The sequence below is a fragment of the Pogoniulus pusillus genome, chromosome 31 (assembly GCF_015220805.1).
Source record: "Pogoniulus pusillus isolate bPogPus1 chromosome 31, bPogPus1.pri, whole genome shotgun sequence".
NCBI classification, from domain to species: domain Eukaryota; kingdom Metazoa; phylum Chordata; class Aves; order Piciformes; family Lybiidae; genus Pogoniulus; species Pogoniulus pusillus.
This window is the reverse complement of record NC_087294.1, coordinates 5712194-5737181: the sequence shown is the minus strand read 5'-3', so window position 1 is coordinate 5737181 and position 24988 is coordinate 5712194. Positions and strand designations below refer to the sequence as shown.

Genomic DNA, 24988 nt, shown 5'->3' with positions numbered 1-24988 from the left:
GCACAGGGAGCAGGTTAAAGCCTCTATAATCCAAGGGGAGATGGTTAGTGACTTGCTACACTACTTAGCTGCACACAAGTCTGTGGAACTGGGTGGGACACTAAGGGGTACTGAGGGAGGTGATGGAAGTGCTCACTGCTTTCAGTCGTTTACTAGCAGTCCTGGCTAACCGGGGAGGTCTCAGTGAGCTAAAATACAGCAAATGTGACATCTCTCCACAGGAAGGGCAGAAGGAGGATCTGTGAAACTATAGGCATATCAGTCTGACTGCAGTGCCAGTGAAGGTTGTGGAGCCATCACATTGCACATCCAGGACAACCAGATGATCAGGCCCAATCAGCATGTGCTTATGAAAGGCAGGTCCTGCTTGACTAACCTGATCTTCTGTGACAAGGTGCTTAGTGGATGAGGGAAAGGCTGTGGGTGTTGTCTTCCTAGATGTCTGTGAAGCCCTTTGACGCTGTCTGGCACAGAATCCTCCTGGAGAAACTGGCTGCTCATGGTTTGGATGGGTATATTCTTTGCTGGATATAAAAAACATGCCTAGGTGGTTGAGTCCAAGGAGTGGTGGTGAATGGTGTTAAAAGCAGTTGGTGAGTAATCACAAGTGGTGTGCCCCAAGGGTCAGTATGGAGGCTAGTTTTGTTTCGTGTCTTTATCAGTGATCTGGATGAGAGGATTGAATGAATGCTCAGTAAATGTGCAGTGGAAGTGTTCACCTGCTTGATGATGGAGAAGCTCTACAAAGGGATCTGGACAGGCTGAATCAATGCTTGAGAACAGTGATATGAGGTTCAGCAACTGCCAGGGTGCTAGGTCCTGCACTTGGGTCATAACAACCCCATGCGATGCTACAGGCTTGGGGGCAAGTGACTGGAAAGCTGCCCAGTAAAAGGATCTGGGGCTGTTGTCAACAGCCGGTTGAACATGAGCCAGCAGTGTGCTCAGGTGGCTGAGAAGGCCAAGAGCATCTTGACTTGCATCAGCAATAGTGTGGCTGGCAGAACTAGGGAAGTGATTGTGCCCCTGTACTCATCACTAGTTGGGGAGCACCTCAAATGCTGCATTGAATTTTGGGTGCCTCACTACAAGAAGGACATTGAGGTGCTGGAATATGTCCAAAGAAGGGCAGTAAAGTTGATGAAGAATCTGGAGAATAAGTCAGGGAACTGGGATTGTTTGGTGTGGGGAAGAGGAGGCTGAGTGGAGACTTTATTGCTCTCTACAACTACCTGAAAGACGTTTGTAGTGATGTAGATGTTGGTCTCTGCCCTGGTATCAATCGATAGGACAAGAGGAAACGGCCATGAGTTCTACCAGAGGAGTTCTAGACTGGATGTTATGAGAAAGTATTTCATTGAAAAGGTTGTCAAGCACTGAAACAGGCTGCCCAGGGAAGTGACTGAGTTATCATCCCTGGAGATATTTCAAAGGCATGTAGATGTTATACTCAGGTTTAGTGGTGGACTTGGCAGTGTTAGGTTAATGGTTGGTTCCTACCTCAATGATTCTATGGTTTACTTTATGTCTGCAAAGCAGGACCTGCCTGGTTCATTCCCAGGACTGCCTGGAGCTCACTGCCTCCCCAGTCCCCATCATGTAGTCGATTTTTCTCTCAACAGGGACTGGGCCGTCTGGGGAGCCCTGTCGATCTCTCAGACCTCTGGTGAATCCAGGACTGCCTCAGGCAGGTTCCTGTAGCTGCCAGTCAATTATCTCATCTGAACAGAAACTAGCTGGGGAGTTCCCGGGACTGCCCAGGGAGTTCCTGGGTGACTCAGCACTCCCAGCTTGTGCAGGGGCACAGCCCTTGTCCCCAGCTGCACTATAATTACAGCTGCAGTGTTAATTCAGAGGGCACATGCATACACTTATCTGGTGCATGCAGGCATCAGCGTTGGAGTACTGAGAGGTTAAAGCAGAATCACAGAATCATAGAAACATTCAAGTTGGGAAAGACCCTCAGGATCACCATGTCCAACCGATAACCCAACTCTACAGGGTTCACCCCTAAACCGTATATCCTCAGATATCACCTCCAAATGACCTTGAAGCACATCCAGGGTTGGTGACTCAGCCACCTACCTGGGCAGCTCATTCCAGGGCCTGACCACCCTGTCAGTGAAAAGAAATTTCCAGTGTCTAGTCTGATAACCAGTTGATGCTTTGGACATATCTTGATTTCATCTGTTCAGCTGAGCAGTAGGCTTTGTCTTTTAATAAGCATGAATGGGTTTGGGTTTACTTTTTTGTGCTAGGCTGCCTTATCTACAGGCTACTACTTGCAAAGTGCTTTTCCTGCCAAGAGGAACTCAAAGCACCATGCTCCCAGTCAGTAGCACCACTCATTGACCTTGTTCATATGGAGCAGAACAAATGATGGAAAAATTAAAAAGATTTATTCAGTCTCTGTGTGGCTCAGAATCAGGATTTGCTCTTATGAACTAAGGTGTAGGAACAAACGAAGTGGGAATGGTGTATTGGGCAAGCCAATATGTTTGAGACCTTAGTAACTCTAGCTGGTTTGCACAAGTAGGTCAGCTAGTCAGAATGGCAATTGTGACCATTAGAAAACTTTGAAAGACACAATGAAGCAAACAAAGTCTTTGAAAATGACAATGAATATAACCTGCTTGAGAAGAAATGTATTTGGATTTCTGCCAACAATAGTATGGCTGCATTTGGTGGGAATGAAAAGGTCCTTGCTGTTTCTCCAATAACGCTGGGAGTGTTTCCCTAGTAAGAAGTGGGAATGGCCATCATGGCAAGTGTGAGTGCAGATGTGTGGAAAACAGCCTGGTCTAATGTCTGACTACTTAGCAATCAAGGCACCAGATTTCATCCCCTGGATCTCCTACTGCCTTGCTGCCTAACCTTGGCCAGCTTGGTTCTCACTGCCTCATTTTCACCAGTGGCAACCAGGAAACAAGTCTGTAATTTCCTTTGAGATTTATTAATGAGAAAGCAAACGAAAGCAGGGAAATGTTACCATCTGGAAATGAAATGTCACACACCTAGTGAATGCTCAACCTCCCTTGTACTGCTTCATTTACATGTAGTATGCTTGTATCAGGAGTTTTCCCAATAAAATACTGAGAATTACTTTTTTCTTCTTTTCTTTTTTCCCCTGAAATACAACTCTTGCCTTGCTTGGAATGTTGAGTTAAAGGTTGGTGTTGTTATGAAGACAGTACAACATGTTAGATCACCTTTCATGGAGCCACATGCTTTATAATTAACATCAAAAATTATGTCCTTCACTGCCTCCCCCCAAATGCAGCTTGAATCTCAACATCTTTTGTTGTGGTCTAATTTCAGAACAGCCTTATCTAAGTGGTAACTTTATTTCTGAGTATACTTTAGCTGTCTCATCAATTTTTCTTCATCTGCTGCAGTAGTGAGCCAAGAGAAACGTTGCTTTAAGCAAAAGCTGAAGATGATTCTGATTGGAAACCTGAGCTATTTGTCACAATGTGGGTTTGCAGCTGACTGGGTTTGTGTGTTGTAGGTAGGCTGGATGGATAAAGAGGTGGGATAAAGCTCTTCAGTGCTTCCTTTCCTTCCCTTCCTGGAGAGAGGGAGAATTACCCAACTGAGACAATATCACTTAATAGCTTGACTTGCTGAACTGGTGTGAGAAGTCATTCATCGCTGCTTTCACAGTGTTCAGGAAAGAGATTAAAACCTTTTATTTCCTATAGCCATGCTAGGACAGCACTGAGACTGCTATGTCACAGAAATCTGTTGTCTTTCTCACTCGCATTTCCAAATCTGTCATCTTGTTGCTGAGATACATCAGTCATGGCCCTTTCTAAATTCAGTGATTTAGAAGGCTGCTGTTCCCTTATTAATTAAAACAGAAAGAAATAAAACCCCAAACCAGTCTCTTTTAAAAACTTCTATGTAGTTTTGTTTTCAAATTTGAGCTGTCAAAATTGCTTCCCTCTAGTGGTTTTCAAACTGTATTTCTAAACATGAATGGTGCAGCACAGAAGTTTCTGAAGTTTTAAGAAGGCTGTTTTTTCATGAAAGTTCTTTACTTAATAAAATGTAATTTCTTTCAAGCATAATTAACTTTAAAAGTGGTAGGGACTTTCCAGCCATCATGAACCCTATCCTAAAGTTCTGTTTAGCCCAGACAACTGCAGAGCAAGTCTTGGCTTCTCAGTTAACTGTCCCAAACATCATCTAGGGATCTGCCATTCTTGCCTGGAAAACTCCAAGGCCACTGCTGCAGAGTGCACCAATCACCCTACAATGTGTAATATTACCATTTAAGCCAAAATAATCACATAGCTCTCTGTGCAGTGAATAATCCTAATAAGATTAATCTTTAGCAAAGAAAAGCATAAAAGATATAACCTAATAAAATAGTAATCTATTCTGAATAAACTGTATTATACATGTTTGCTGAATGGATTATATAAGTTTAATGAAATTACACTGTCTTAAAGCAGGATACAGTAAGTAGTAATGGCAGTTTTTCTATATGCAGTGCAAGAGTGTAAGGAGGAAGATGGGGATTATTAGAAGATTAGTTTAGTCAAAACAATTTAAAATCAAAATGATTAAAGATATAAATAGAACAATAATTTCTTAAATACTGTAACAATGAGGTGCTGGAAGGTGTCCAGAGAAGGGCGACAAAGCTGGTAAGGGGCCTGGAACACAAACTCTATGAGGAGAGGCTGAGGGAGAGCTGGGGGTGTTTAGCCTGGAGAAGAGGAAGGTTGGGGGGGACCTCATTGCTGTCTACAACTACCTGAAGGGAGGTTGTAGCCGGGTGGGAGTTGGTCTCTTCTGCCAGACAACCAGCAACAGAACAAGGGGACACAGTCTCAAGTTGTGCTGGGGGAAGTACAGGCTGGATGTTAGGAGGAAGTTTTTCCCAGAGAGAGTGATTGGCATTGGAATGGGCTGCCCAGGGAGGTGGTGGAGTCACCGTCCCTGGAAGTGTTCAAGCAAAGCCTGGATGAGGCACTTAGTGCCATGGTCTGGTTGACTGGCTAGGGCTGGGTGCTAGGTTGGACTGGATGATCTTGGAGGTCTCTTCCAACCTGATTGATTCTGTGATTCTGTGAATGAACTTAGTGCTTCTGTGAATATATTAGCTCAGATCAAAGTATGATACCCAGACATCTCTAACTCAGAAATATCCAGAAAATACCTAGACTGTTTACAGGAAGAAGGAAGACTGGATTGTCATAGTGTTGGAGAGGAAGGACATGGGTATAAGAAAATGTAACACATTCTCAGCATCTGGTGCAGTTATTGTTCAGATTGCTTTAGTGTATTCTGTATTTGTTCATGCCATCTCTTCATCCAGTACATGGCAGTGGATTCCACACTGTTAGCACATCTGAGCCGGGTGGCATACACTGTGTCATGCTGAGATCATGTTGGAAATGTCATCTATGCAACACAGCTGATATACAGTAGCACTTGAAAATCAATTCCTTAGTTGTCCACTGTGGCAGCCTTTTATTGGGAGTATTTTGCTTATGTAAAAGAATAACTAAACATGCTTTTTTTGCCTTTAAAAATGAAAACATTTCCAAGTGGTTTTGAAATTTACAAAGTTTCAGCTTAGCTTGTTGTAGTAGGGAATAATTTGTTTGTCCATATAGAAGTACTGAAAAGAAAACTGCTTTTAAAGCTGTCTTAACACAATGACATTACCTCTCCAAGACTTGGGATCTAGATTCTTTGAAGCCTTTACAAGACAGTCAAGAATCATGCTAAGACAGAACAGTCTAAGACTTAACCTCTTCAGTAAGAGTAACCCAGTAAGGGCTTTTCCTGGGCTAAATGCAGAGACAAAGGAAGAGGTGCTAGCACTATGGTTATACTATTTATCTGGGTGTTTTTTAATTTCATGTACTGAAAGTTGTGAATTCTAATAGATGCTGAAATGCAGTGCTATGAAAATTACATTTTAGGCACATTTTGGTTTTCTGATTTGTTAATTAAGTTGCATAGTCTACACAAAAGATTGCTGTTTTGTCTCTCCAGACTGAGACACATCTTGTGGTGGTCCAGCAGGCAGAATTGTAAAATGCATCTCTCTTCTCAGACACACAAGGCCTCATGAGCTTACACAGCTTTGTCCCCATTCACAGCTAAGTGATTAGACCTATGCATACAGATACTGTATTACAGTGCTTAAAATAATATTGCTTCTTGGTTTTATTTCTTTATGTCTCTCTTTCTTTGTGACTTGCCTTTTCCTTATCTGAAGTCAGTAGCTTCGCTGAGACAAGAATTTATACTGGATTCTGTGTTGTCCAGCATCTGCTTGCTGTTAGAAACCAGAGATAGAGCAAGGGGAGGAGAAATGACAAGAATAAAAGCAGTGTGTCTCTGAATAACACTGGAATGGCTATGGGCAAGAAGAATCACTAGCTTCATATAGTCAAGAGCAGTAAGATTTAACAAACAGCTACAGCCCATGGCTTTGTTCTGTAAACACAGTTCATTTTCTGTTAAAAATACCTTGTTATTCTCTACTTCACTTGGGCTTACTCTGTATGCTGCAACTAGAGGTAACTGAGCTGTTGCTGCAGGATGCAGACTGTCCACACATGCCAGTGTATGCCCAGACCAAGCATGGTCCCAAAACAGAGTCCAATCAGTTGTGTTTATAGCAGGCAGAGAGATTAAAATCAGACTTAAATTACTTGAGAGTTATTAAAGTGCAGTCTTCTTAATTGCTAAAGCTTAATGCAGTCACACATCAAATAATAATGTCTAGAGGCTGGAGGAATGGAAGCTGAAATGGCACAAGGTAACAAGAAATGGTAACAGATATTCTGAAGTTAAAAATCATATTCCTGTGGTTTAAAAATGAGCATCAGACTATGTTCTGTATATCACACTGTGAAATCTGAAATGCATGAGAAATTATAACTTTCAGCAGTTTTGCATGCTGGTAGAGCTAAACTTTCATCTTCCTGTGGAAAGCTATGGGTTGTCTTAAGCATGAGTGGTTGCTTTGATGAGTCAGGTCATGTCTGCCCCTCACACATGAGCTGGTGAGCTGTTCCCAGGGAGAGGCCTGCTGCCTGGGGCTGAAACTGCCCTGGTGCCCTGCTCCTGGCCAAGAGTGAGATGAACCCTGACTGCCTCCCTGCCACTCCCAGTCCCCAGATATCAGCCAGATCTCCCAGATACTGTAGTGTTAATTAATCCTCTGATAGCACAGACTCTTAAATCTCTTTCCTAAATGCAGTCTTACCTTTAAACAGTGGAGGCTTACCTTGTAAGTGAGGTACAGACACCTAATGTGTGCACACACATGAACATGCACTTCATGTAAGCCCTGACACATAGTATTTTGGAACATGTAAAGGTTATTTTCCCATGCTCTTCTGTTGTTTTGTTGTTTTTTTTCCTTGCAGATTTTCTGAATGTGTCTCCCATGGGTTATTCTGGCTTGTCAGACTACTCAAATGCTCTGTTTCCTAGAGGGGTACATGAAATAATTTGTAAGTGCTGTTAGTCTCAAAAAATAATAACTTGAGGACAGTGTATTCTCTATTTTCAAATGCAGGCAGAGGAAAAGCTACCCATGAATAACAGTAGTGCTTGCACAGACTTCTGCATTTCTTCTACCCTGAGCTCTAAGGAATGCTTTGGTTTACGGGAGTGAGCTTGAAAGAGAATGAGTCCACAGGCAATGAAATCCTAGATTGAGTGAATGTAATGGGAGTGTTCTGCCTTGGAAAGAGTAGTGACAGAATTTCCATTGACCTCAGTTGTGCAGAGATTTAGTCTGCCCTGTGAAACCCCACAGCACAGGAGAGAGGGGAGTGCCTGTGCCCTAAGGAAAAGTTAATGAGGAAATAACGTTTTCTGTCTGTCTCTAAGAAGTAAAATTAGGGGCAATATGGGTATGTCATTAGCTGCTCTCCTGCAGTGTGCACCTTGTGGAAAAACTGTCCTACTGAAGCAAGACTTTATTTCCTTGTAGGAGACAGACATGTACAAGCAGTTTACTTTGACCGTTCTATTTTTATATAAACGTATATGAATACCTATATCCTGGATAGGTGTCACTGCTTCAGAAGGTTTCTGAGCTGCTTGATTTCATCTTCTGTTCATAGCTATTTTCTCCTGAAACAACAAGTGTTTTCACTGCTCAGAGTTTTGTATTACTAAAATACCTGTAGGTAGAATCATAGAATCATAGAATCAACCAGGTTGGAAGAGACCTCCAAGATCATCCAGTCCAATCTAGCACCCAGCCCTAGCCAGTCAAACAGACCATGGCACTAAGTGCCTCATCCAGGCTTTTGTTGAACACTTCCAGGGACAGTGCCTCCACCACCTCCCTGGGCAGCCCATTCCAATGCCAATCACTCTCTCTGGGAAGAACTTCATCCTAACATCCAGCCTGTACCTCCCCCAGCACAACTTGAGACTGTGTCCCCTTGTTCTATTGCTGGTTGCCTGGAAGAAGAGGCCACCCCCCACCTGTCTACAGCCTCCCTTCAGGTAGTTGTAGACAGCAATGAGGTCCCCCCTGAGCCTCCTCTTCTCCAGGCTGCACACCCCCAGCTCCCTCAGCCTCTCCTCATAGGGTTTGTGTTCCAGGCCCCTCACCGGCTTTGTCACCCTTCTCTGGACACGTTCCAGCACCTCAAATCTCTCTTGAGCCACTTCTGTTTCTTGTTATCACAACATTAGGGGTGCTTACTGTAGTAGCAACTATAGTAGCAGTGGCCCCTGTAGGCTTCAATGGAGCAAACAGGGTCAGCAGTAAGTTAGTTTTTATACCTGGTTTAACGATTTGCTTTGTTTTGCATACTCTAGTTACAAGTTTTTGCCTCTGTCACTGTTCCCTGTTACAAGGAAGGGATGGCTGCTTCCTGTCAAGTTTGTATTTGCCATCTTCCGAATCGCTGGTTTTCTTCAAACTCTACTTAGAGGCAAAATTGTAAGATATTTCCTCTGAAGTAATGTTTCTGGTAGAGATTCACCACTTGCAGCTTTTCAAAAGAGAGTCCTAAATCTGAGGTAACTCTAGGGCACTTTGGAGAATATTGTTTAAAGGGAGTTTCTACTCCCTTGCTGTGAGTTTTTCACATCTCTCAGGCAGCATTCGCACCAAGGAGCATGGACTTGAAAAATTCATTTCATACCATTAAGCACCAGGAGCTGTATGCTGCACTTCTCCTCTGCCAGACCCTCAGAGGGTACAAATAGTTACTGACTCTGTTCAGTTTATGCTGCTGAGACTCATGCAGCTCTGGAAAGTCTTTAGTCTAATCCTAGATGTTGATAGGTGTCGGAAGAGTTTTCTTGCACATTGTAGAAAGGAAAGGAAGAATTGGAGTGAAAGTACATAAAGGAAAGGAAGAATTGGAGTGAAAGTACATGCACTATGTTTGTGTAAGTGGGAACTGTTCCTCCCTGAACACTGTATGGTTTTTCATTGGCTGTGAATGTGCTCAGTGTGTAATTGTCTCATTTCTATATGAATTTTTGTTTGTTAATTTTTTTGTAGGATAGTTTACTTCATACCTGCTCTCTGAAATCTTCAGGTACTTTCTTTCCCTTTGAGAGTTTTATTATTCCTTGTGGTGGCCTTTGTTCTCATGGGGGACTTCAAGTTCCCTCATGTTTGCTGGAAATATAACCCAGCAGAGAGGGATCAGTCCCAGAGGTTCCTAGAGTGTGTGGAGGATAACTTGACACAGCTGGTGAGGGAGCCAACTAGGGAATGTGCCCTGCTGGACCTGCTCTTTGTGAACAGAGAAGGACCTGTGAGTAATGTGACAATTGGAGGCCATCTTGGGCACAGTCATCATGAAATGGTAGTTTTTGATTGTTAGGCAAGTAAAAGGGAGCTCAGCAGAACTGCCACCTTGGACTTCCAGTGGACAGTCTTAAGCCTTTTTCAGAGACTGGTTGCCAGACTCCCTTGGCAGGCAGTCCTTTATTGGATGCAAGGGAGAACATAGTGGTCAAGGATGAGGAAAAGGCTGAGGTACTCAATGCCTTCTTTGCCTCAGTCTTTAGTAGCAGGACTATTTGTTTGCTGGGTACTCAGCTCCTTGAGTTGGAAGATAAGAATGGAGAACAGAAAGAAGCCTGCGTGAGTTGGTTAGTGACCTGCTGCATACACAGGTCGATAGGATTGTATGGCATACTCCCAAGGGTACTGAAAGAGAATTGACAGAAGTGCTCACCAAGCCACTCTCCATCATTTACCAGCAGTCCTGACTGACTGTGAAGGAAATTGGCAAATGTGACACCCATCTACAAGAAGGGCTAGAAGGAGGACCCAGGGATCTGCTGACTTGTCAGACTGATCTTGGTGCCAGGGGAAGTCATGCTTCAGATCATCTCAAGTGCTATTATGCAACCTACTCAGGGCAACCAGGTGATGAGGTCCAGTCAGCATGGGTTCGTAAAGGGCAGGTCCTGCTTAATGAACTTTATCTGCTTCTATGACAAGGTGACCTGCATAACGCACGAGGGAAAGGCCATGAATGTTGTTTACCTGAGCTTAGCCTTTGCCACTGTCTCCCACAGCATCCTCCTGGAGAAACTGGCTGCTCATGGTTTGGAAGGGTGGACACTTCCCTGGATAAAAAATTGTCTGCTTGACCAGGTCCAAAGAGTGGTGGTGAATAAATCCAGTTGGCAGCTCATCACGAGTGGTGTTCCCCAGGACTTAGTTTTGGGGACAGTCTTGCTTAATATATTTACCAGTAATCTGGATGAGGGAATCGAGTGCTGCCTCAGTAAGTTTGCAGATGACAACGAATCAGGTGGCAGTGTTGATCTTCTTGAAGATAGGAAGGCTTTGCAGTGGGTTCTGGACATAAAGGAGTTGCTGAAGTACATCCAGAGAAGGACAGTGAAGCTGGTGAAGGGTCTTGAGAAGAGGTCTTGTAAGGAGCAGCTGAGGGAACTGGGATTGTTCAGTCTTGAGTAGAGGAAGCTGAGGGGAGACCTGAAAGGAAGTTGCTGTGCAATGGGTGTTTGTTTTTTCTTCCTAATATCAAGTGATAGGACAAGAGGAAATGGTCTTAAGTTACACCAGAAGAGGTTTGGATTGGATATTAGGAGAAATTTCTTTACTGAAAGAATTGTCAGGCACTGGAAGAGGCTTCCCAGGAAGGTGGTCAAGTCACCATCTCTGGAGGTGTTCAAAAACCATTTAGACACAGCAGTTCAGAACACGGTTTAATGGCCACGGTGGTATTAGGTCTATGGATGGACTCAAGGATCTTAGAGGTCTTAACAGTTCTATGATTTGCTGGTCCTATGATATCATTCTGTTTTCCCTTGACACGATATGTTCATAATAGGATAATGGGAAGAGAAACTGTTTGGTTTGTGATTGATTAGTGGCTGTACAATCTGAATTCCCTTGGAAAGTGGGTGTGTGATTGTTCGAGTCTCTGTTTCTCTGTAGAGAGAGCATTTCAGGGAATCGTGGTTAGAGCAGCAAACAATCCATTAGTCACTTGTCCAAGCCCTGCCAGCATAACACTGCTCCCTGCAGTATGTTATTGAATGTTTTGTCCAATATTGGTTGGAATGACTCAAGCCATGACTCTTCCACCACTTCCTCTGAGAAACTATTTCATGGTCTAATAGAGCTCAGTGTTAGGAAATATTTCCTGGTACTCAGCCTAAACTTTTTAACACTCAGATTGATCTCATCACTGTTAGGTATGTTTTTTTCCCCCCAGTCCCATCTTAAATCTTTTTTTCCTTCTTTGGTATTCACACTTTTGAGTGAATAGTAGCTGGTATCATATCTCCTCTTAAGTCAAGCAAATGCATAATTAGTTCTTCTATTCTTTCTTTCCAAATAGGCCATCTGTTTGGTGGAAAACAAGAACAAGTATGGGAAATTTTTTTTCCCTACTAAGTGCTTATTTCCAAAAAACAATGTAAAAAGGTGCAGTAGGAGTTGATGTGATGATGTAGCTCCAAGGAGCCCCAACTTTTATCTAAAATGCTTTTTTCAGGGATTATGTAAGAGATGGTAACTTTTCCAGGCAGTCATTTGAAGTAGTAATATCCTTTTTTAGCATAATACACAGCTCTAGCACTAGTAGTCTGTCACATTTCATGGCTTCAGGGAATGTTTTGTAATGTTGCTTCATCTATTTATCAAGCAAATTATATGTAGCTGCAGCCTGGAGAGGGGAGAGCAGTGGCAGCAGAATTGCAAGCAGATCGGGGGGCCACTTGAACGTCTGTTGTTCACAGCTTTACAGCCAGCATTTGCAAGTGTTTCAGTCATACAAGGAGGTTTGAGAAAGGGAATGTACTGAGATCCATCCACTGGTATATATCTCTGCATTTCCTTTCTTGTTTCCTTCCTGCCTGCCTCATGGTTTGTCTTTCATCTCATTTTATGGGTAGCAAATGCTGTGGCTTTGGAGCCAAGTTCAGTGGAGTAAAACAGGAAGGAGTAGCAGCAGTTCAGTCCTTGGCAGGTGGCATGTGTCTGAGGTGAGGGTGGAAAATCCCACCTCAGTGGTCCTTCCACTTTAACCAGTTATCCCCATACATGAGAAGCAGTGAACGTTCACGAGTTCCAGTCTGGAAGCAAATCTGGCTTCTATGTGAAGAAACTCTTCTTATATTTAAGGGTCCAATGTTTTGCCACTCTCCATGTCAATTCTGTGGGCAGTATTCCTCGTGTGTGCTGATGTGCAACCTGCTCTATGCCCAAGGTCTGGTATTTTTTTGTGTTCAAGAATGTGTTCTCATTCCATGCAGGTTATCCAGGCTGTCTTCTTTGGTATCTGTGTCTTGACTGACCTGTCCAGTCTTCTCACTAAAGGAAATGACAGTCAAGAACAAGAAAGACAGCTGAAAAAACTCATTTCTCTCCGTGACTGGGTGATGGCTGTTCTAGCATTTCCTGTTGGAGTGGTAAGTATGGCATTAACGTTCATGTCTTTACAAACTGGCTGAGGAATGCTGTTTATTGATTGTTTTCTGCCTGAGAGGCTCTCCCACCTCTACACAATGTAGAAAGTTAAAAACGGTAGAGATGATTTTAGTGCTCCCATGGTTTTGGCAGGTGTAGGGGAGCACTGGTGGTGTTGAAATTATGTTTTGTTCTTTAGTAAAAACAACAACTTTACAAGAGGAACTCGATTGTGCAAATGATTCCAAATGTGCTTTGTACCAGCAGCACCTGGAGAGTCAGTTTGGACTTCTTCTGCAGCATGTGTCATCACCACGAATAGGGAAAGTGCTGACTGTGTCATGTTTCACACTATGGTGACCTGACCAGAGTTCAGGCTGTTAGCCATTTAGTCACAGGCAAGAAGAGAGGTCAGAATCCAGGTTACTTCCTCTTAGTCCTAGAGGAGGTTGAGATCTGACAGAGAAACAGTGTAGGGAAAAAAAAGGTTTGTCAGTAATGTACAAAAGCACACAGAGTTATGGAAAAATCAGGGTTTATTTCACACATCTTTCTGGAGATAAAACTATTTTTGGGGTCAGATCATGCTGCACTGGGACGTCGTATGTCACTTTCAATGGCAAAAGGTGCCATTTACATGTCTTGATGTGATTTGTCCCTGTTATGAAGGGGACTAGTTGAAATCTGAGTTTGGGGTAAAATGCAATGAGGACCGATTTAAAAGTTATTAAATAATTTATTAATTCACACAAAATAATTCCCCCAAACTTATTTACAACTCTCCACACAAGTTCTTTGAGGCAGTTAGCAGAACTATTTTACAGAATGTCTCTATACAATGGAATTTTGAAAGGGTTTAGAAAATGTCTTTAATAGAGTCTGGCAGTTTCATTCATTGCCTGTGAGGTCAATTAAAATCCTTTAGCAACTTGAATAAAGAATGAAGAATACTCACTAGTCCTAATGTCCATGGCCCAAAACATACGAAGGAAAATATTCAACACAAGTCCTGTGGCAAATTCCATGTGGGCTGCTAAGTGGAATCAGCTGCTGGCTAAGGTGGTTGTGGTGGCTGAGGTGGCTGAGGTGGCTGAGGCGATGGGCGGGCGAGTGGCAGGTGAGCAAGGAACGAAGGAACCCCCATTTACAGTATCACAGTATCACCAAGGTTGGAAGAGACCTCACAGATCATCAAGTCCAACCCTTTACCACAGAGCTCAAGGCTAGACCATGGCACCAAGTGCCACGTCCAATCCTGCCTTGAACAGCTCCAGGGACGGCGACTCCACCACCTCCCCGGGCAGCCCATTCCAGTGTCCAATGACTCTCTCAGGGAAGAACTTTCTCCTCACCTCCAGCCTAAATTTCCCCTGGTGTAGCTTGAGGCTGTGTCCTCTCGTTCTGGTGCTGGCCACCTGAGAGAAGAGAGCAACCTCCTCCTGGCCACAACCTCCCCTCAGGTAGTTGTAGACAGCAATAAGGTCTGCCCTGAGCCTCCTCTTCTCCAGGCTAACCAATCCCAGCTCCCTCAGCCTCTCCTCGTAGGGCCTGTGCTCAAGGCCTCTCCCCAGCCTCGTCGCCCTTCTCTGGACACGCTCAAGCATCTCAATGTCCCTCCTAAACTGGGGGGCCCAGAACTGAACACAGTACTCAAGGTGTGGTCTAACCAGTGCAGAGTACAGGGGCAGAATGACCTCCCTGCTCCTGCTGGCCACACCATTCCTGATGCAGGCCATGATGCCACTGGCTCTCTTGGCCACCTGGGCACACTGCTGGGTAATGGCCAAAGCTAATGGCCTCATTGGCCACACAATCACCCAATCACCTCTGGCAATCACCTAAGTAGACCCAAAAATGGAAGAACCCACAGCTGTTGTCTTCCAAAAATGGGGGGCCCATACGCCTTGCATGTGACAGGGGCATGATCCTATGAAACCCCTCTCATGCGACCAGACTAAAACAGACTGGGTTGCCTGGGTTTCTTTTGTCCTGTTTTCCCACCTCTGGCTGCAATGCAGGCAGGCAGGTAAATAAGACAGGACATGCTCAAGCCCCTTTTATGCCCTTTAGGACTATTCACCACAATCCCACACACTGAAAAGAGCTGAAAATCCAGAATTCCATAGGTTTTTACAAGGAAGTGTGATCTGTGTCAATCTAGTGCTAAGTTGAGGTTACATAAAAACATATGAACCTTTCATTAATGTGTTGCTTTCATTGTAAGGGTCACAATAAAAAAAATGAAGTCACTGGAAGTGATTTTTGTCATGGTAGGCCTGCTAGAAGGTTGTCTGGTGTCTCTGAAGTTGAACTGTTTCACAGAAGTTGATCTCTGTCAGTTAACAGCAGTTCACACACCGTATCAATCTGTCCTTTTGACTTTGATGTATTCAGAGATGCTTCATAAAAAATGTGGTTTCACCATTTCTGTGAGCTTTCACTATATGTGAAGAATCACAGAATGCTTTTGGAAAGCTGGAAAGTGCAAAGCATATGTGAAGCACTGTGCAGGTATTTCTTTCATAAAAACCCAGCTGGTAGCCTTCCCTCACTCGACTTTCTGGCTTGCCTCTTGAGAGCTGGCACAGTTCATGTCGGGGTAACAGACTGCAGTTCTCCAGCTCTGATGGAAGAAAATGAATCAACTAATACAATTTTTTTTAATCTGTGTGTGAACAAGTTTGCAAATACATGTTTTATGGGTGCAGAAATTGAGGCTGCATTTGCATTACAAGGGAATTTGTGAATTAGAAGTAGTTGTGATTGTGATTGGCAACAGATGCTTTTCCTACTGTGTTAGTGGAAGAAGGAAGGAAGGAAGAACACCACCACATTATTGTCTTTATAGGAAGATCTTCAGTACATTTTTCAATCTAAAAGTGTGAGCATGCAGCAGAGCACACCCTCCTTGCTTCTCTCATGCTGCTCAGAATTCTGAGGTCTCTTCTGCCTGTTTTAGCTTCACATCGTCTGTGTGCCTCTCCACCCTTGCAGTGCTCCTTCACTTTGCTTTGGCAGTTCTGCACATTCCTTTCAGACATTGTTTCCCTTTGCATCTGTAAGGGAGGAATCCCAGGTAGTCATTGCCTGTGCTAGCAGTGCTGCTGCAGCATATATGAGTTGGTTCACAAAAGACATGTTGCATACCTATAGCTAGCTGCTTTCCCAAGGGTTTCATGTAGAAACAAGATCTGTCTTAAACTAAAAAACCCAAGCCTCATACTCATTGGGCTCTCCATTTCCAAAGGCCACCTTTCTGTGGTGAGGGGGAGCAACTGACTACCACACACTGTTTCACTTTGCTTCTTGCAGTGAAAGTCTAAAAGTACTGCTTTCATGATTGTTTCTTCTTCTGGCTAATGGGAGACAAACAGCAGCACTTCATAACTTAACACTGGTCTTGGCTGCTTCCTGAAACCTGATTATCTCCAGTAGCACCCACCACACTGCAGCTACCACTTGCCAAAGCCTTGGCCAGTGCTGGAGGGGCTGCCAGCTATGGAGAGGGTCTTCTTTGGTGGAATTACAGGTAGGAGGAGTTCAGGGCCTGAAAGTAGAAAACATCTTAACACTTTGTTCTCTAAAGAGTTGTTTATGTCTAAGAAAATGCCCAGTGAAATTTTAGTGTGCCAGAGGTGCTTGTTAGAGGGAAGTTATTAAACATCAGAATGTCTGCAGGAAAAGAAGTTGAAGTTCTTTCACTTACTGTATTCTCTCAACAGCTTCCTCACACCAAAGGAAAAAAAGAACAAAAGTTCAAATGTAGGCTTGATTTTTTTGAGACTCACTTACCTCTCTGTGGAGCTTCTTGACAGTTTCCAGTGGTGACACAAGGGAACCTTCACACATAAGAGTTGGACGGATGTGAATAAAATCCTTGTTGGGTTTCTAAAGTAACAGCAGCGGTCGTAGTTAAATACTTTGTCAGTTACCTTAACATCTAAATTATTTTTATTGCTCAGTGTTTTACACAAGGCATGTTTATGTTTAGGGAATAATACAAATACTAGGGAAACATTTTGAAGCCCACAAAGTGTAGTTTTTCAGGAGTAATTCAACACATTTTTTTTCTGCATTTCCTGCTTACTGGAGCCCTTGAGATGACTTGTTCTGGAAGAACAGATGAGAAAAGGGGTTTCTATTCCCAAGTCAAACAATGATGTGTGAAAAAAAAGGTAACAAAGTAAAGTATTTCATTTTTAGTACTTCCTAAGAAAGTATTATATGTAAACCATCTGGGAAGTCTGACCACCAACCTCCTCTCACCTTCCAGAGGAGAGGAAAGAACCAGCCCGAGGGCAAACAGTCTCCTTGGGTGGCTTTGCAACAAAATAAATCTTGGAAAATCTTTGCAGCATATCACATCTCTCCAGTGCTGTGTTAAGCATTGTGTATATTCAAGGGCTTAGATTCAACTGAATTGCTGACCTGCCATTTTGTACAAGGGCATCAAGACATAAAAATGAACCTCTCTGCGAGTCATAATGACTACTGTTTACCTTATCAAGTTCAACAAGGGCAAATCCTGCACCTTGGGAGGAATAACCACATGCATCAGTACAGATTAGCAGCTGACCTCTTGGAGAGCATCTCTGTGGAGCAGGATCTGGGAGTGCTAATGAACAAGTTCACCTTGAGCCAGCAGTGTGCACTCATGGCTGAGAAAGGTGTTTTAGGATGAATTAAAAAGAGTGTGGCAAACAAGTGCAGAGAGGTTCCTCTCCACCTCTGCTCTACCCTGATAGCGCTGCATCTGGAGTATTGTGTCTAATTCTGGGCTCCCAGGTTCAAGAGGGACAGAGAGCTACTGGAGAGAGGCCAGTGTAGTGTCATGAGGATGATTAGGTGGCTGGAGCATCTTTCATATGAAGAGAGGCTGAGAGACCTGGGGCTCTTCAGCCTGGAGAAAAGAAGCTTGAGAGGGGATCGTATAAATATCTGAAGTGTGGAGGTCTGGGTCTGGGCTCTTGGTAGTGGCTGGTGATAGGACAAGGGGCAATAGATAGAAACCAGAACACTGTAGGTTTCATTTGAACTTAAGGAGGAACATCTCTACTTAAAGGGTGACAGGGCACTGCAGCAGGCTGCCCAGAGAGTTTGTGGAGTCATCGTCTTTGAAAAATTTTGGTACCTTCCCAGAGGGTTCCTGTGCAACCTGATCTGGGCATACCAGTTTTGGCAGGGGATTTGGACTGAGTGATCTCCTGAGGTCCTTTTAACCTGGACATTCTCTGATTCTGTTGTTACTCTTTTTAATAGAATGCTCAATAGAATCGTATCAGAAATCAACAGACCAATTTTCTATGCAGTAAAGCCTTATTCCACAAAAAGCCTATGGACAACACTTCTTAGCTCTTTATTATTTTGGTATAAGCCTGAGATACCATTTAAATGCCTAAAGAGATGAGGAAACATCCATTGAACAAAAATGCTTGCATAGTCATTTTAGGAGTTCATTACCAATTCTCATCTACATTGGCTAACCCCCACCCACCACCCCCTTATCAGTGTAGTAATTTACACTGCTAGGGAAATGTGACACTCACTAGAAAATCAGAGACTGCACCAGTGGTTTAGACTATTCCTATGTTTATCTTTTTGTTTCACACAAACACGAAGCTGCTGAGTTTCTGTGGTTAATTAGTGTTTGTGTAAACTGTATATGATTTTATCAATATGTTTCTTGTAATTGTTACCAAACAAGAGGAAGGAGAGATAAAGCAGACATTTCTAGCTGTTTGAGACTGTATTTAGTAGAAGTAGGAAGCAGATAGAAAATTGATGCTGCTACGTATTAGAAGAGAGATTACTGCCTAGAAACCCACAAACTCTACTGTTGATCTTTTGTATCATGTGGCTTTAATAGCTCCTTTTGGGTCTGAGTTTAAACTAGCTAAAATGTTCTGATGTTTTCCTGTGCTGTATTCAGCAGTACTTTAAATACCTACCACAAGTGAGCTGCTCCATATTTTCAAGCAGTTTCTGTGATCTTCTTGCAAATTCCAGGTTGCCTTTAGTCTGCAGTGACCCTAAATGTTGTAAATAGCAAATAAGGACTCTTCTGTCCTTTTATATGTTGTTTAACATTCTGTTTCACCAAGTGATCTTTGGAAAGTTGGCTCCTGTGTAGAGAACTGTAAAAACAATTGCTGGTGCCTATTTTCTTCCTTGAATTTCAAGCTTCAAGTTTGTCTAAGGAGAAGGTGGAAGGATGACATTTGAGCTGTTTTGCCTGGGGAACAAAATATTGTCCCCTTGAAAGATGTCTGCAGCATATGAGCAGCTTATTCATCCTGGTGTGTACCATGACAGTCTCCACAACAATGATAAACTGTGCCACAAAGAAGACAGTGTGAGCATCAGAGCTCTGATTTTTAATCTAGCCTTACATTTAGCTTTGCATTAAGGCTTGAGTTCTGATTGAACCTTACACAGTCAGTGTAAAGAAGCAGATCAGTTGTATCATCACAGAGTCACAGAATTAACCAGGTTGGGAGAGACCTCTAAGATCATCAAGTACAACGTATCACCTGGCCCTTCTAATTAACTAAACCACGGCACTAAGTGCCTCATTCTGCCTCCTCTTAACACTACCACCAGCTTTGCATTTCATAGAATCACAGAGTCATCCAGGTTGGAAGAGACCTCCAAGCTCATCCAGTCCAACCCAGCCCCATCCAGTCAACTAGACCACGGCACCAGGTGCCTCATCCAGTCTTTTCTTCAACACCTCCAGGGACATCATGGTCTAGTAGTGCTCGACCAGGTGTGATCTTGGCAGAGCCCTGCCCAAACAGTACCAGGGTGTAAGCATAGAAGAGATTTAAAAGTATCAGACTAGCAGTTGGTTGTCAATCAAAGTAAACAATATCAGAAGCAACCAAGGTAGCTAAGTAGTAAGTCCTTGTTATAGTTATCTGTGTCCAAATAGTTCATTTGTGTAGTTCATTTTAAGCCATAGTGTAATAGTGTCATGGATTGAGTTGGAATTTGCTGCTGTAATTCAACACCATCCTACCTCATGCCAGCTTCAAAATGAAAGTACTGGCTAGAGCAAGGTACTGTGGGGCTTGAAGTTCAGGTCGTAACATGAGAGGTTTTATGCTCTGGTTGCTGCTTTTGGATTCTGGGATTTGGGTGTTGTCTTTTCCATGGGAATGGCAGCTGAACAGATTGGGGTTCAGTAGCTTGCTGGCTTGGAGTTTAGTTCACTGACCTCTGCTGCCACTTTATGCATTTTGCTGTGCTGCTTCTGCAATAGGTGAGGTAATTGTGCCTGGTAGTATCTTTTTTTTTCCTCAGTAAAGCTTTTTATCTCATACTCTTTATCTCAACTTGGAGGTTTTTAACGTGTTGCTTTCCCCTCACTTCTGTGTTAGAGGGAAACAGGCCGGTTAACCTGTTGAGAAATAGTTAACTTTTGTAGTTTCTTTCATCCAAATGAACTAGTTGCAAGGAAGGGTAAGGTAAGCTATCCAGACACTGGAAGGAATCTTCCCCAGGGCGTTGTGTCAGTCTCAGATCAGGTCATCCCCCAAGATAGGCTACTTCTGTAACACCTTGGGGTTTGCGCACTTCCTTTACCTTATGTCTGCCTTGTGATAGTGCTTTGCTAAGCAGTGTTTGCCGTCTGTAACTCCAGATGGCTGCAGCTAGCTACGTTGATCCTGTTCCATCCATTGGCTGACTTTTGTTAAGGGACAGATGGCATGTCCCCTCTTTTCTTGTCTTTACCTCCTTGGCAAAGCCTATTGTTTTATTTTACTCCACACAAAAGTCACAGGTTGGAACATGCCATCTTTTTTGTGTTCTGTGTAACAAGGTTCAACCACATCCTAGGTGATTTTTTTGTGCTTTAAGATTTCCCTGGAAAAAAGCTCTATCAGCTTCGGTCTTCATTCATCTGAGAATATGTTTTTATGTCCCAGTTGGGCTTAGCAGGTTCTCAGAGACCCACTGTGATAATACATGACTTCTAGGAAGCCTATAGAGAAGAGGATACTTTGCTTCCATTTCCCCTGCTGTTCAGCTATTCATATCTTGGCACTTACATGTCAGCAGGTGCGTAAAAAGCTAGGCTGTGCCAATGCCAAGGCTGGCCCAGAAGAGAGGTTTCTTATGGAGTACTTTACACTTGCAATGTTTTTCAGGCTGTCCATCATAACTTTTTTTTTCCCCTGGCCTCAGTGCTCTAGTCAAATAGTCCAGGCTTATTCTGAGCAGGTACTGATAGCTATCACTACAGAGGGACAAGTGTGTTGGAAACCAAGAAACTATGTACTGTATTCACACTGAGGGAACAGTGTGGCTGAAGTCTGCATATCTGTGGTTAGAACAAGGTACCATTGATAAACTGCAACCTCAATTTTAGCTTTCCAAAGTCAGAAGCATATGAAAAAAAACTTGCCTGCACTATCACACACGCTAATAATTTGCTGACCTTGCTGGGCTCACCTTGTATTTCTTGCACTTTCTTTTACTGACCCTCCAAATTAGCTGTTAAGTCATCAGCCACGTCAGTTTGGATGTAACTTGAATACTTCCCTGCTGATCCCAGTGAAAGTCCTATCTGTTACTTGTCAGACTTTAAACTTGGACTTGTTACTACTTGTGCAGAGATCCCCAAAAATGGACATTGAAAAACTCCTGGCCCAAGCATTGGGTTTTATGTCTGTAAACAGTAAGACTTTTATTACTAGAAAACTATTACGCTTTCATGGTATGAAAACAATATTACTTACTTTGTTCTTTCCCCAGCTAAGGTAAGCTAAAACTATTATTTCTGTAGTTTTTTGGTGGGTTTCCATTGTCTTGCTTTTCAAATACCAGGCTATCTTTAAAGAGTTTGTGGAGGCTTCAGCCTAGTGGAATCTTTGTCTAAGCCATCCGTCCTTAGTCTAGAGGCTGTAACAGTCGTGCTCTGGGCTCCTGAAGAATGGTCTCTGACAAGAACCAAGCCAAACTTCAAACTGACAAATGACCTCTTTTCTATGAATCCTAGTCCATGAATTGTCTAAAGAGTAGTTAAAGAAAACTTCTTTTTTCTTTTAAACAGTGTTATTTTGATGGCTGTGATGCAAAGATACAAAGATGAGTTTATAGGCTTCTGTTCAGGACTGAATGTTTCATATTTATACGTTTTATGAATTCCAAGTGATGTTTTACCTGATTTTCCATTTGTTTTCTATCCTATTGGTGAAACATTATTTATGTGCCGCATCTGCTACCAGAGTATAGTACTCAGTTGTATTTTGGCTACAGGCATGTGTGTCAGAAAATCAGAAGAGTCAAAACTCCTGCAGATGCTAACCATAATCCAGATTCCCACTGCTGGTTAAAGGATGGTTTTATCAAAAACCAGTAGTGTCTGTGTCTGTCCATAAATCATTTACTAAGTGCCCCATTTTGCTCTCTGAAATGTGTAGCTAATTGTCCAGATGCATGTGTTCTAAAATGTCTTGTCTTTTTTTCTCCTTCATAGTTTGTTGTGACGATGTTTTGGAGCATCTATATCTATGACAGGGAACTGGTTTACCCCAAACTGCTTGATAATTTTATACCAGCATGGCTAAATCATGGAATGGTGAGTAAAGTAATGCAAGCACTTCCTTGCAAAAATAGAAGTGTAAGGCACTGATACCACTGTGCATGCCTCTGCATATGCTTAGAGCTAATCCCCTCAGAAGTAGTTAAGAACATTGTTTGCAAGCAAGAATAACATCTTTTCCTGACTGCTTGAGTCATGTTTGAATTCCTGTTAGGTTGAAATAGTGAATATTTAAACTGATGTGTGTCCTGCATCCCAAGCTGGTTGTGGAGATTGGCTCTTCTCTGTGATAAGGTGTCTTTCACAGAGCAATGTCACCCTGGTCATGAGGAAATTTAACCAAGAGAGACTCTCCCACAAAAGAGAAGTTCTGGATTTGACAGATCTTGTTTTAAAATGACAGAAACAAATCTTTGCCCTTCTACCAAAGTAGAATGAAAACATTTTCCTTAAAGTGCTTGTTCAGAAGATCTCACTGTGCTTTTTGGACTTGTATATTTTTGAGGATATACAAACAAACAAACAAACAAATAAATAAAACAAATTGCTCATTTCTCAAAGTCTACCAAACTTGTGTAAGAAGTATCTCAGTGGAATTCCATGCATCAGTGCAAAGTTTCAAAATTGCTGGTTTGGTAATCACAGAAGCAGTGTCTTGAGAAGAAATCTGACCTTTTTATCCTTCTCTGCTATGTCTGATATTCATTTTCTCAACTCCATGTTGAAATGCTAAGGGAAAGGTAAAACCACACTTTGCCTTCAGGTCGTTACTACTGTTTATGCAGGATTTGGAATCAAAAAGCATCATGTTTGTTTCTCCAGTTGAGTCTGCACAAAATGTTCCATTATTACATTGTTTTCCATATCAAGGCATGGCAAAACACTTGGCAGTGCTGTTGATCAGTAGATGACAGCAGGGTGCAAGTACTGTATCACCAGAGCAGATCAAGATTGGTCCACTACTGCTGGGCTTGATAAATTGGCCCTTTATGGAGTGGTGCAGATGGCAGTGCTGTTTATTTATTCTCTAAGTTGTATGTTAAAGGAGCACTATGAGAATTGATGATGATGAGAGGACCATCAGCTTCTGCTAGATCCTCTAAGTTTTTATGATATTTTGAAAGGAACAGCATGATATTATGTGTGTAGAACTGAGGAAAGAGTCCATGACTCCTGCTGTGTTTCTTCAGACTGTCGTCCCTTGAGTTTTGAGGTTGCAAACTGAACACATGGAAATGTTGCCAAGTCATACATACATTGATTTTTTTTCCCCCATCACCATGCCATTGCCAGCTCTGATGACATTTCTTCCAGGTGACATTCCACATACTGAAAGTGCCTAATCTATAACATTTTTCAGCAGTGTACGTTGTGAAGCACTTGACAACAAACAGCCTTATGTATTCAGGAAGTCTCCTCTGTGCCATAACCAAAAAGCAGTTCAAGCTCATGTGGCTCTGTAGAAATGTATATTTACTGAACTATTTGACAAGGGCTTTTATTTGAGAGTTTTTGACATAACAGTTTCCTGAAAGGAATTGTGTGCAACCATGTTAGACTTTTTTTCAACTTGAAATAGTTAGAAGGCAGTTTTGAAAGTCTTCTGTAAAGGGTTTGCTGTGTCAATGTCTGTTTTAATGAATTCCTTTAGCTCAGTCACTGAGAAGGCTTGTGGCTGATGGGCTTTCCACCACCTTTCAGTCTAATTCTTTCTGATGTTTTATCCATCTTTTTAGCCTCACCAGTTTTCATACTAGTTAATTCTGATGCATTATCTGTCATAATAGGAAGGGGCTTTTAAACTGCTTTGCTGATGCTACCATCTCCCTTAGCTGCAGTTACAATTTTGAGATGGAATATTTTAGAGAATATGGCAGAGGTCCACTTGGTGAAAGGGTAGGACCTCTGGGAATGCAGTTTTAGAGAAGCTGGGATCCCTGGCTGTTGTTTTTACAGAAATAAACATTTATTCCCATCTTTTCCTGCACATTTTAACAGCAGCTGTGCACATAATTTTTCTGAATGTGAGGGTGGCTGTGTTGGAGCCTAACATCATACAACAAAACTCACACATGAAATTCATTGCCTTCACCAGAGAGAAATCTGTCAGTGAGAGGTGTGTTGCTTTTGCTCATGGAGCATTGTTGATGAATCCCTATCCTCTGTAAGCTTTCCTTACAGTGCCTGGTGCAACTCCTGAGGACCTCTCTTGTGAACACTCCAGGGTTTTCTCACAGCCATTTCCCTTAAATGCATATTTATCACCAAAAGAGCCACACAGAGGAAAATGTGAAATGATGCCTTTTCCACAGGAAAAGATGCCTACTTTAACTGAAAAGTTGTATTTCCGAGTTTATATCCAGATGTATTGTGACCAACTGTAATAATCTGCTCAACTGTTAACATGAACCTTCAAAATCCACATCCAGAAAAGGAATTAAATAGTCATGAAACCATGGGTCTGATAATAGCAGTTATATTTCCATTAGTAACATGGGCATGTCTCAAAACATTTGAGAGTGTTCAAACTTTACAAGCAT

At 42.6% G+C, this 24988-nt stretch overlaps 1 protein-coding gene across 2 annotated transcripts in view; it reads left to right on the top strand.

Moving 5' to 3' along the window:
• Nucleotides 1-24988, top strand: part of AIG1 (androgen induced 1) — a 145151-nt gene that overhangs the window by 29565 nt on the left and 90598 nt on the right. Inside the window, exons 2-3 of one of the 2 annotated variants that reach the window (XM_064169129.1) lie at nt 12748-12903; nt 22383-22484. In XM_064169129.1, coding sequence (XP_064025199.1) covers nt 12748-12903; nt 22383-22484 — 258 coding nt within the window. The remainder of the gene's footprint in view (nt 1-12747; nt 12904-22382; nt 22485-24988) is intronic. The other variant, XM_064169130.1, reaches the window with a different exon arrangement.